This window comes from Protomyctophum bolini (assembly GCF_963924005.1).
Source record: "Protomyctophum bolini genome assembly, chromosome: 12".
In the NCBI taxonomy this organism is placed as follows: Eukaryota; Metazoa; Chordata; class Actinopteri; order Myctophiformes; family Myctophidae; genus Protomyctophum; species Protomyctophum bolini.
The window spans coordinates 43,864,802-43,877,301 of record NC_137873.1 but is presented as its reverse complement, the minus strand read 5'-3'; the positions used below and the strand labels follow the sequence as shown (position 1 = coordinate 43,877,301).

General features: G+C 43.1%; 2 protein-coding genes across 2 annotated transcripts; both read right to left on the bottom strand.

Annotated features, from left to right (window-relative positions):
• Window positions 1–5,251: 5,251 nt before the first annotated feature.
• On the bottom strand, window positions 5,252–7,858 carry LOC308325805 (uncharacterized protein). Its single transcript, XM_080778499.1, has 2 exons — window positions 7,756–7,858; window positions 5,252–6,631 (listed from the first exon to the last, which is right to left on the bottom strand). The coding sequence occupies exon 2, from the start codon at window positions 6,565–6,567 to the stop codon at window positions 5,758–5,760; it is 810 nt and encodes a 269-aa protein (XP_080634625.1). The 5' UTR covers window positions 6,568–6,631; window positions 7,756–7,858; the 3' UTR covers window positions 5,252–5,757.
• A 1,949-nt stretch (window positions 7,859–9,807) lies between these two features.
• LOC308326306 (monocyte chemotactic protein 1B-like) lies at window positions 9,808–11,443 on the bottom strand (the record flags this gene model as incomplete). The annotated part of the gene is made up of 3 exons (XM_080779112.1): window positions 11,236–11,443; window positions 10,528–10,642; window positions 9,808–9,967 (listed from the first exon to the last, which is right to left on the bottom strand). Exons 1-3 carry the CDS (start codon window positions 11,300–11,302, stop codon window positions 9,808–9,810), a joined length of 342 nt encoding a protein of 113 aa, XP_080635238.1. The 5' UTR covers window positions 11,303–11,443.
• Between the last annotated feature and the right edge of the window lie 1,057 nt (window positions 11,444–12,500).

The following is a 12,500-nucleotide window of genomic DNA, read 5'->3' as shown; positions in this document are numbered from 1 at the left end:
CTGGTGTAACATCAGAATAATCAGCTTTATTGTCACGTCACAGACACAGACAAAAGGGGATTTTGTTTCTCTACTGCGCCTTCTACCGATATTGCCCAGAGAATTGCCTCATAGAGAATATTTTTCCTCCTCATATAAATACGGTAAGAAAACAGCTTGTGCCGAAACTCTCCTTTAACTCTCCTTGAAAGTATCAATGGAACCAAATGGACCCGTCAGGGTCCCATCAGGGTCCATTTGGTGACAAATGGTACCTCTCTACAAGGACTGACTGTAGCGCGTATAGATCATAATGCAAACACAGCTTGTTAAATTGTACCGTTTTCAACGTGTTAATACTGTATTCAATCAATCAGTCAACGGAGAGGTGGTGATCAATGCGTTGAGACTGACCTCTCCGTTCTGCTCACAGGTTCTACACGGTGAAAGACAAGAGAATCTGTGCCGACCCTTCAGCCCCGTGGACCCAGAGGAGCGTGGCCTTCCTGGACGCAAAGAACTAACACTTCTACCACCTCTGGACCCAGAGGAACATGGCCTTCAACACCGTGGACCCAGAGGAGTGTGGCCTTCAGCCCCGTGGACCCAGAGGAGCATGGTCTTCCTGGACGCAAAGAACTAACACTTCTACCACCTCTGGACCCAGAGGAGTGTGGCCTTCAGCCCCGTGGACCCAGAGGAGCATGGCCTTCCTGGATGCAAAGAACTAACACTTCTACCACCTCTGGACCCAGAGGAGCATGGTCTTCAGCCCTGTGGACCCAGAGGAGCGTGGTCTTCAGCCCTGTGGACCCAGAGGAGCATGGTCTTCAGCCCTGTGGCCTTCCTGGATGCAAAGAACAGACCCCCTACTATCACTACCTCCTCTACCACAGCAACATCCACACGTGCAGCCACACACCTAAAGCTGACCCAGCTCAGAACCAGAAGACCACGCATGGCTCCATGTCCCTCCACTCACCTGACACCAAGCTGACCTTTGAATGCTTTCTATTAAGGACCACAAGTAATTTAATTTAATACATTAAGTTATGCAAAACGTGTAAAATTCACTCAGTATGATTTTTGTGTTTTTTTCTGCATGTTTATTTGATATCCAGATAAACATACGATGTAAAATATAATTTACATCGTTGTCGTGAATATTAATAAATAAATGTTAAGCCTGGCATTTTTTCTCTGTTTGTTTTTAATGTTTCAAATTTGGGAAGCAAATAATAGCAAAAAACAATAGCAGATATACAGCAATGGCTCACGTTGCAATTATGTGACACAATAACAAATTATACAAATCGTTGGAATTTTTTGAACGGGTCTCATCATGCAGGTCGTAAATGGGTCAATTGGAAAACCTCTACGGTGGGGTTAGTTGTAGGCTACTGCTGTTTTCATCATGGGGTCGTGGTGGTGATGTGTTTCCATCATGGGGTCGTGGTGGTGATGTGTTTCCATCATGGGGTCGTGGTGGTGATGTGTATGCGACTGTGGTGAGTGAGTGAGGGGAGAGAAGGTACAGCACTACTGTCTCCACCTCCCCCTGCAGGGGAAGTGGCTGGCTGGAGGTTATTGTGAAGTGACTGGCTGAGGTTATACGTATAATATAGAACCCTGGGTTTTTCAGCCCCCCACCGTTGTTCCTGTTATGCACGTGTCTCACGCAAGCCTTACTCAGGTATTATGTTATGCTATAGCGTGCTATATCTAAAATGCATAACCATTTCAATTGACTGTGTAGCTAAGGATAAATTTAAGAAGGTATTCAAAAAAAAAGTATTAAATAGCTACACAGAGTAAAGGAACTACTACTTCATGTTACTACTGTGACTTTTATTAGCATATTGTTTTTTTTTTTTTTTTTTTTTTTTGCTTGTTATTCAGAAAGAAGAAGAGAAAAAAAAAAAGAAAAAAAAGGAAAAGAAACATGAATGTTGCACTGTTCAGTAGAAATGTTGTCTGAGGACCTGTAAAAAGGATGTACATATATATTTTCATTTGTATTATTTTAATTTAATGGACAAAAGGGTAGACGTAATAAGCCTAGGCTTCAGTCTATAACCTTTTTTTTTTCCAGAATAAGAAAAAGAAAAAACTGATGAACTAAGAATGTTTTGTATGGAAAGAAAAAACAAACTAATAAACTAACTAATAAAACTAATTGTATTGGTGTCTATTTGATGTAGACATACTGCAGAGCACAATAATGCATTTTGTCAAGGATATTCATTAATATAAGCACCACAATGGAAACAAATCCCCAGGACGTTGTTTGTCTGATCCTTTTTTTTTACCTTAAAGTGGAACTTTTCTTTGTATGAATAAAATTTTAATTCTGTCCAATCTGTATAATTATGTTAATATAACGTATACAATATGTATGTTATGAGTGTTAATACTAATATAACTTATGCAATTGGTGTGGTTGCATTTTGGCTCAGTCCATGCTCTTCTATTGAGACATTTAGATCACAGGATCTGACACGGATTTTGAACTGATGGTTCAAGATTAAACATTCACGACTTCAAATTCACGTTGAAATCCTTCCATACTGTACATGTGCATGCAAAGTATGTTCATCAATCATGTATGCATATATATAAGGAGCCCTCAAATGCCTCATATGCACATTTATTGGAAGGAAGCACATTACAGACGTTGGTTATTTCCTATCAGTCTGCCTGCATGGTGTATCTGTGTCAAAGTGGTCACAACTGTGACACAGATACATGCCATCCATGACCACGACTGAGTTGTGTGCATGGCAGCAACATTGCTGTTGTTAATCAGAGCGAGGAGTTTAGCTTCTATGAAAAAAGGCCCCCTGTGAAACCCCCAGTTTCCAGGCTGGTGACAATAGTGTAATAAAGAAACTGCAGGCGGGCCTCTTCCCCACTTCCTTCACAGGTGTTACCAACCAATGCTCTGTTCCATTGTGGTTTAACAGAGTCAGGGTGCTGATAGTGTGCAAGTTGGGGTCACTGGAAATACCAAATCGACCCGTAAGGGTCCATGTTAATTGTTCCACTTACAATGTTCAACGTTGTACTTTATTGTTACATCTTGTGTACAGGTATACATTAGAGTAAATCTTTTTGTTTGGCTTCATTCAGACAATGCAGCAGCATTCAAACAGAACCACTGCTTTCCACACTCACTCCAGAGGGCCACTATATTTCCACACTCACTCCAGAGGGCCACTATATTTCCACACTCACTCCAGAGGGCCACTATATTTCCACACTCACTCCAGAGGGCCACTATAGTTCCACACTCACTCCAGAGGACCACTATATTTCCACACTCACTCCAGAGGGCCACTATATTTCCACACTCACTCCAGAGGGCCACTATATTTCCACACTCACTCCAGAGGGCCACTATAGTTCCACACTCACTCCAGAGGGCCACTATAGTTCCACACTCACTCCAGAGAGCCACTATAGTTCCACACTCACTCCAGAGAGCCACTATAGTTCCACACTCACTCCAGAGAGCCACTATATTTCCACACTCACTCCAGAGGGCCACTATATTTCCACACTCACTCCAGAGGGCCACTATAGTTCCACACTCACTCCAGAGAGCCACTATATTTCCACACTCACTCCAGAGAGCCACTATATTTCCACACTCACTCCAGAGGGCCACTATATTTCCACACTCACTCCAGAGGGCCACTATATTTCCACACTCACTCCAGAGAGCCACTATATTTCCACACTCACTCCAGAGGGCCACTATATTTCCACACTCACTCCAGAGGACCACTATAGTTCCACACTCACTCCAGAGGGCCACTATATTTCCACACTCACTCCAGAGGGCCACTATATTTCCACACTCACTCCAGAGGGCCACTATATTTCCACACTCACTCCAGAGGGCCACTATATTTCCACACTCACTCCAGAGGGCCACTATATTTCCACACTCACTCCAGAGGGCCACTATATTTCCACACTCACTCCAGAGGGCCACTATATTTCCACACTCACTCCAGAGGGCCACTATATTTCCACACTCACTCCAGAGGGCCACATTGCATATTTCTAGCAAAAATAGGCAAACTCAAACCGCGTTTTGAGCTTTGAGTTTTGTAATCCTGAATACTTTTTTGCTATTTTTGTAATTGGAATCCTGAAAAGTTTAATTTGTATATGAATGTTATACAAACACATTGGACATACAAAAAAATGACAATAGAATTGTAATACTATAGTCATTAAGCCACATTATACAGTATAGACTGAAGTAATTAAAGCAGGTCGAGTTTGCATGTTTGGAACTGTAACAGCTGAAATCAATAACATACCTGCAGTATTCTGATCTTAACCTGAGGGCTGCATTAAGTGAAAGTGAGGGTGGGGGGGCCGCGTGTGGCCCCCGGGCCGCCAGTTGCCCACCCATGCTCTAGATGCAGGGGATCGGAACACTTTGACTCTGCGGTGGTGGGCCGGTATACTTTACCCCCGCTGCCTGCCTGCGTCATCACAATGCCCTTTCTCAGCTTCTCTGAAGGAATGAGAGCAGCTTGTATAGAAGCTCAGCCGACCACAAGGTCACGGTGCGTTGTGTTAAAACCATGCACACTGCCGCTCAAGTGACTATAGACACAGACCCTTTCACACATCATGGCCCTCCTGGAGACCCCCACAGCGCACCTTGTCACAAAGGGTGGCAGGGCTTTAGAACCCCTTATACCTGTTGACCTGAAGACGTGCAGAATCTGTGTCATCTTTTAAATCTCTTGTGAAAACCTATACCTCCATAATGCTAAGGGATTTTCTTACTTTATTCTTGCCATTTTTGTATCATTGATTATATTTGTATGCTTATATTTTACATTTTGATGCTTGCTATTTTGATCATTGATCTTGTGTTGTATATATCTGCTTTCTTTTACCTGTTCTGTAAAGCACTTTGTGACTTTGTCTAGAAATGTGCTATACAAATAAATTCATTATCATTATCATGTCAACATGTTCAGAGCACATATCATGTCAGCCTTTGTAATAACCACCAAACTGTAACGACAATGTCTGATAACAATCTCTTTATTGATTTTCTACAATATGTATGTTTACATTCCATATACTTGGCTGGCAAGCTAAACAAATCATAAAAGTCATAAACAAATATTAAAGTCCATACACTTTTTCTTTTTTGCTAAATAGAGGGTGAACTGACCCATCTGAGAATAGAAAAATCACACTCATGTGAAGGAAGGGGCGGCTTTTGGGGGAACCCACAACGTCATAGTAAAAGGTCCATAGACTGGATGCCACTGGATGTCACGGGGTGAACACACAAAGCCTGGCGATGGCCAAAAAATGGGCATTCATTTAAGAACCCCAGCATCAAAAGAAAATGAGGCATTACTTTTTTGAGCATGAAAGAAAAAAGATAATTGTCTTCTGTTTCCCAACATGCATATACTGTATGTCATGTCTGGATCAAATGCCCTATTATTTACCTCTGATGTAGACTGTGTCATTATTATTTACCTCTGATGTAGACGGTGTCATTATTAGTTACCTCTGATGTAGACTGTGTCATTATTATTTACCTCTGATGTAGACTGTGTCATTATCATTTACCTCTGATGTAGACTGTGTCATTATTATGTACCTCTGATGTAGACTGTGTCATTATCATTTACCTCTGATGTAGACTGTGTCATTCGAAACGTGGTGAAAGTTGGTGCTCTACAAGTTCACAATGTGTCTGTTGAACGTGTTGAAAGTGTGACTAAAGCATAGCTACATTGGAACCCAAGGTTCATGAGCTGTTATCCCAAACACCTCCCCTGAACCCCCTTCTTCCATGTGGTCTTCCCACTCTCTGCATTTTCTCATGCATGTTGCTAGCCCCCCAGCGTTCATGGTCTTAGGTGGTGTGGATGTTGCTAGCCCCCCAGCATTGATGGTCTTAGGTGGTGTGGATGTTGCTAGCCCCCCAGCATTGATGGTCTTAGGTGGTGTGGATGTTGCTAGCCCCCCAGCGCTCATGGTCTTAGGTGGTGTGGATGTTGCTAGCCCCCCAGCGTTCATGGTCTTAGGTGGTGTGGATGTTGGTAGCCCCCCAGCGTTCATGGTCTTAGGTGGTGCGGATGTTGGTAGCCCCCCAGCGTTGATGGTCTTAGGTGGTGAAGATGTTGCTAGCCCCTCAGCGTTTATGGTCTTAGGTGGTGTGGATGTTGCTAGCCCCCCAGCATTCATGGTCTTAGGTGGTGCGGATGTTGCTAGCCCCCCAGTGTTCATGGTCTTAGGTGGTGTGGATGTTGCTAGCCCCCCAGTGTTCATGGTCTTAGGTGGTGCGGATGTTGCTAGCCCCCCAGCGCTCATGGTCTTAGGTGGTGTGGATGTTGCTAGCCCCCCAGTGTTGATGGTCTTAGGTGGTGAAGATGTTGCTAGCCCCCCAGCGCTCATGGTCTTAGGTGGTGTGGATGTTGCTAGCCCCCCAGTGTTGATGGTCTTAGGTGGTGAAGATGTTGCTAGCCCCCCAGGATTGATGGTTTTAGGTGGTGCGGATGTTGCGTGGGTTGGTTTCCTGGCATCCACCTTCGTCATGGTGCTTTGGGCCCAGGCGTCGTTCGGGTCGGAGCAGATCCTCTTCCCTGGCAAGGTTTTGAACCTGCAGTGGAATTCAGCCATGCAGCCAAATGAGTCATGTGACACTGATTTCTGTAGTTTTACAGTAATAATAAAATAATTATGTGAGATTTATTGTCCTGTATTTTACCCATCGTATAACAACTAGGAGCAGCCATTCTACGGTGCTCGGGGAGAAATTAGTATAGTATTCCTGACCCAACCCAGGGCTACAGAACACGTTATGGTGTGGAGTGTACATAGACTATAGGCTACAGAACACGTTATGGTGTGGAGTGAACATAGACTATAGGCTATAGAACACGTTATGGTGTGGAGTGAACATAGACTATAGGCTACAGAACACGTTATGGTGTGGAGTGAACATAGACTATAGGCTACAGAACACGTTATGGTGTGGAGTGTACATAGACTATAGGCTATAGAACACGTTATGGTGTGGAGTGTACATAGACTATAGGCTACAGAACACGTTATGGTGTGGAGTGAACATAGACTATAGGCTACAGAACACGTTATGGTGTGGAGTGTACATAGACTATAGGCTATAGAACACGTTATGGTGTGGAGTGTACATAGACTATAGGCTACAGAACACGTTATGGTGTGGAGTGAACATAGACTATAGGCTACAGAAAACGTTATGGTGTGGAGTGAACATAGACTATAGGCTACAGAACACGTTATGGTGTGGAGTGTACATAGACTATAGGCTATAGAACACGTTATGGTGTGGAGTGTACATAGACTATAGGCTACAGAACACGTTATGGTGTGGAGTGAACATAGACTATAGGCTACAGAAAACGTTATGGTGTGGAGTGTACATAGACTATAGGCTACAGAAAACGTTATGGTGTGGAGTGTACATAGACTATAGGCTACAGAACACGTTATGGTGTGGAGTGTACATAGACTATAGGCAATAGAAAACGTTATGGTGTGGAGTGAACATAGACTATAGGCAATAGAAAACGTTATGGTGTGGAGTGAACATAGACTATAGGCAATAGAAAACGTTATGGTGTGGAGTGAACATAGACTATAGGCTATAGAAAACGTTATGGTGTGGAGTGAACATAGACTATAGGCAATAGAAAACGTTATGGTGTGGATCAGTGAACATAGACTATAGGCACCACTTACACTATGGCGTGGACGGGACATGGTCCTGGACGCTGGACATAGTAGTCTTGTATTCGGTCAGCATGGACCCTGGTGTTGGACCACTGGAGACAACAGCTGCTGACCACCGCAGCTGTACGGGTCAGAGAGAGAGAGAGAGAGAGAGAGAGAGAGAGAGAGAGAGAGAGAGAGAGAGAGAGAGAGAGAGAGAGAGAGAGAGAGAGAGAGTTAGATGGCATTGCACAGCGATAAATAGCAGATCTGCTGGAGGTCACAAGGGCTTTTAGATTTGGTAGTGTGTATAGTTTGTAGTGTGTATCCTATAACTAGTTTGTATAGTGTGTATTTTCGTGTGTGTGTGGTGTGTAGTTTTTAGTGTGTAGTTTGTGTCCAAAACTCACTTGTAGAGACAGAGTCCAGGTATGTCGCGACGATGAGGATGAGGCTGACCTTCATCTCTGTGTGGATGTAGGATCACTGCTGTGCCAACACAACCAGTACCACGCAGTACCAACCAGTATACCAACCAGTACCAAGTATCAACCAGTAACCACCAATCAAGTATCAACACAGGCTGAGAAGCCCACACTAAATGAAAACACTGTTTGTGACCAAAACAAAAAAAAGTACAGAAACAGAAGATGTGACAGTTCTAGCGATGAGACGGTCGCTGCAGTTCCTCGACGCGTTGTGGCTGTGTACGCTTTTGCTGTGGTCTTATATAGGAGTCACGCTCTTCCTCCGTGGGCGCACGTTCACTCGCGTACACGCACACGGGCGCACGCACGCACTCACACACACACACACACACACACACACACACACAGACACACACACACACACACACACACACACACACACACACACACACGCGTGTGCACGCACAAGAGATGAGAGATTGAGAGTGTGTCTCTTGGATGGTTATGTACAAGCTTAGCCAAAGAAAACTTGTACATTCATGCTTCACAATAATATTTCACAGGATTAGAAGGACTACAACTTAGGTTTCATATAAGGCCTTTAAAAGTCCTGAAAAGTGCCCCTTTTTCCGATGTTTAGGCTTAAAATAATATTAAATAATCCTCCAGGGAACATAAATGACAACAGTCGTGTTTTACTTTGACGTGGAAGATAACATGACCTCAGTGTCATGTCCCTGCATGGTGGCACCATGTCGTTTCTATTTTTACCAATACAATAATATTAAAGGAACTGTTAACTCACTTGTTGGCGGGTATCAATACACTTTTAGACCGACAATACAATTACAATGTTTGGGAACAACTTGTTCAAAATACGAAAGTCATCACGTCTAGCCTGACCAATATACATATACTCATAAATGTACAGGAGAATAAAACAGTCTAGAGCAGCAATTACATTCGTCGACTAAAACTACAGCAAAGAATTGTGGTTGTAATAATAATAATCTTTATTGTCCCGAATGATATTCGTATAGGTCTGTTCAAACAACAACATAAAAACACATATAGCACATATGTCGTGTAGTTTCTCCCTTTACACTGACTAGAATTCTATCTATTTGAGACAGAAACGGCTGAGCACACGGCAGGCTGTAGGCTGTAGTCAAAAAACACCGGACGGTCAGTTGAATCAAAACAGGCAGAGAGGGATGAACTGAAGTGTAGTTTATTCAGAGTACAGCACAGCAGTGAAGCATAGCCTAAGCTCACCTCCGACAGCGAAGGCCGTCGGAGAGAATGAATCCCCACATTGAAAAACCAACTGCCTTAAAACAGAGTCACAAATACACATTGAGCCAGACAGCCATTTGGCCAAGGTACTTGATTCATTGTTCTTTAGGTGTGATAGAGATTTAACATAGAAATAGCAGATGCATTCAGAGTGATGCATATAGAGTGATGCTAAGTTTCCTATCACACCATGGCCAGGCCAAGCGTGCTTTCTCTTCAGACAGGCAGACTACAAAGTCCAACAATTGGTTCACACATATGAATTATTGATTCCAGATACGACATTTATGACACCAAAAGGCAATACAAAGACATCAGGTCCCCACTGTACACAGAACCATCCTTTCCTACTCCTATACTAAAACAGACTTTTGCAACGGCAAGGTTCTGTATCTTTGCTTGGCGGACCCCCGGCATTATCCTTAGCTCGTTTCTTCTTGTCCACCTTGTTCTTTGTTCTTTTGGCCCAGTCGTTGTTTGGGTCGGCGCAGATCCTCTTCCCAGACAAGGTTTTGAACCTGCAGTACAATTCACAAAAGCTAAAATTAGTGACAATGTCATTTATTCAAACCTTTATTTATTCTCGAAAGACATTGAGGTTATACCCTCACGTGCAGTGTCGTTGAGGCACAACATAATACGACATTTTCAAAGCAATAAACAAAAAACAGAACTGAACAGCAACATTTCCTCATCGCATGATGTAATACATGTTTATGGGATACAATAACTTTTTGTTTGTTAATATAGCCTATAGCGTAGACAGGACATGGTGCCAACAGGGCTCTTACACTATAGCGTAGACAGGACATGGTGCCAACAGGGCTCTTACACTATAGCGTAGACAGGACATGGTGCTAACAGGGCTCTTACACTATAGCGTAGACAGGACATGGTGCCAACAGGGCTCTTACACTATAGCGTAGACAGGACATGGTGCCAACAGGGCCCTTACACTATAGCGTAGACAGGACATGGTGCTAACAGGGCTCTTACACTATAGCGTAGACAGGACATGGTGCCAACAGGGCTCTTACACTATAGCGTAGACAGGACATGGTGCTAACAGGGCTCTTACACTATAGCGTAGACAGGACATGGTGCTGCTGGCTGGATGTAGTAGTCGTGAATCCGTTCTGCACGGACCCTGGTGTTGGACAACTGGAGACAGCAGCTGACCACCGGTCCATGAGCTATACAGAGAGAGAGAAATGTATAGGTATTTGAGATTTATCAGACACTCTTTATCCAGAGTGACTCAAAATAGATTTGGTATATAGCACATATAGACAGTGTAAAGCCGGACAGGTAAATCAATAACGTATATAGCAGTAGTCTAAAAATAACTTTTCTTATAGACGTTTTAAACAATTATTTAAATTGTTGGCTGTGATGGTGTTGCAAAAACAACAGATCTAAAAGATTTAAATACAAACAACAACAACTACTACTACTAGGTTTAAAGTGGTTAAAGTCATATAGTTCACACTCTTTGCCTCTATGGAGGCAAAGAGTCTCATTTGTGTATCTAAAGGGAAACACTGCCGGTCATCAAATTATTGACTTATATGAATGTGACGAAAAACAAAACAATATACATGAATTCAAATCTCCATGGGGTGAGTTATCGATAAAAAAAAAGTCATTTTGGAAGTGAACTATCCCTTTAATAAGCCTCACATTTCACCACAAATAGCTACAGAGCATCAGTAATTGCAAACAAGCATGCTAGTACATGTGTATAGTTTGTAGTGTGTGCAGTGTGTAGTCTGTGTCCACAACTCACTTGTAGAGGCAGAGTCCAGGCATGTGGCGAGGATGAGGATGGTGGACGAAACCAGGCTGACCTTCATCTCTGTGAGGATGTGTCACTGCTGTAGAAACCGCTACAAAACCAGCGCCACTGAAATCACTGTTTTCAGTGAGTGAATTAAGCCACAGCAGAAGATGTAATGTCTGGTTCTAGTGAATTAAACTCTATAGCTGAAGATCCTTGATCGGTGTTTGGCTGTCTGGTCTTTATAAGAAGAGTAAAGTCCTTCCTCTTCACTCCCCACAGTGACAGTAGTGTCACTACATGTGGTCACGCAGTGTAGAGGAAACTGTAAGCGAGGGGAAGATTCCACAGAGAAAAAAGACCCCCGGTCCACACCACACGTATACTCAAGTAACATTGAGACTTCATTCTTCTATACGTCTACTCACTACAATAGGTTCTAATTTGGGCTATAGCCTATTGAATGTCATACGTCATTACAATAGCATATAGTCTACTCTACCACCACCACAGAGGAAACTATGAGAGTGGAAGGTTGTGCAGAACACCCCCCCCCCCCCCCACACACACACACACACATCATGCTTGGTGGAAAGTACATTTAATCAAGTACTGGTTTACTCAAGTACAATTTATAAACGAGCATATGCCATTTGAAAACTGCATCGCATTTTTTTTTTTTGCTTGACAAGCTCACAGCAATTCCTGATATAGCCTTGCTGCACTGAACGGAAATAGCCTACATTGCTTGGATGCATCTGGGACGTATCCTCAGTAGTAGTACAGATGTATAGTTTATATGTATAGTGTCATTATATAGATATAAAGTTACTTTCTTAGCTTACGCATGTTTCATGATAAATGCTTTCTATGTGATGTATTCCCATGCTTTTTTGTTCTTGCTTAATGTAAGTCGCTCTGGATTAAGAGCGTCTGCTAAATGCCTAAATTGTAAATTGTAAATTGTACCGAGTGGAAGAAATACAAAGGGACCCTACGGGGAAGCGATGAAAAGAGCTTAACCGAGGGGGTCCCGAGAGGGGCTAATGGGACCCCCCATAAGACACATGCACACGCATTTGTGTGCATGTGCGCAACAAGCACAGACACAGTATATTAAAACATGCAGACGTGTATAGCATATTTAGAAACAGTACAATGCTTGATCGTATCCATGAAAGTTTCCCCCAAAAAAGTGGGGCATGGGGGGAAAAAACCCTACAAATCTGCCTCAACCAGTGTTTCTCAATCTTTTTTGGGGCCAGTGCCCCTAT

Excerpts from the sequence above, each read along its gene's own strand:
- LOC308325805 (XM_080778499.1), bottom strand. The coding sequence starts at position 6,567 with ATGACGAAGGTGGATGCCAGGAAACCAACCCACGCAACATCCGCACCA.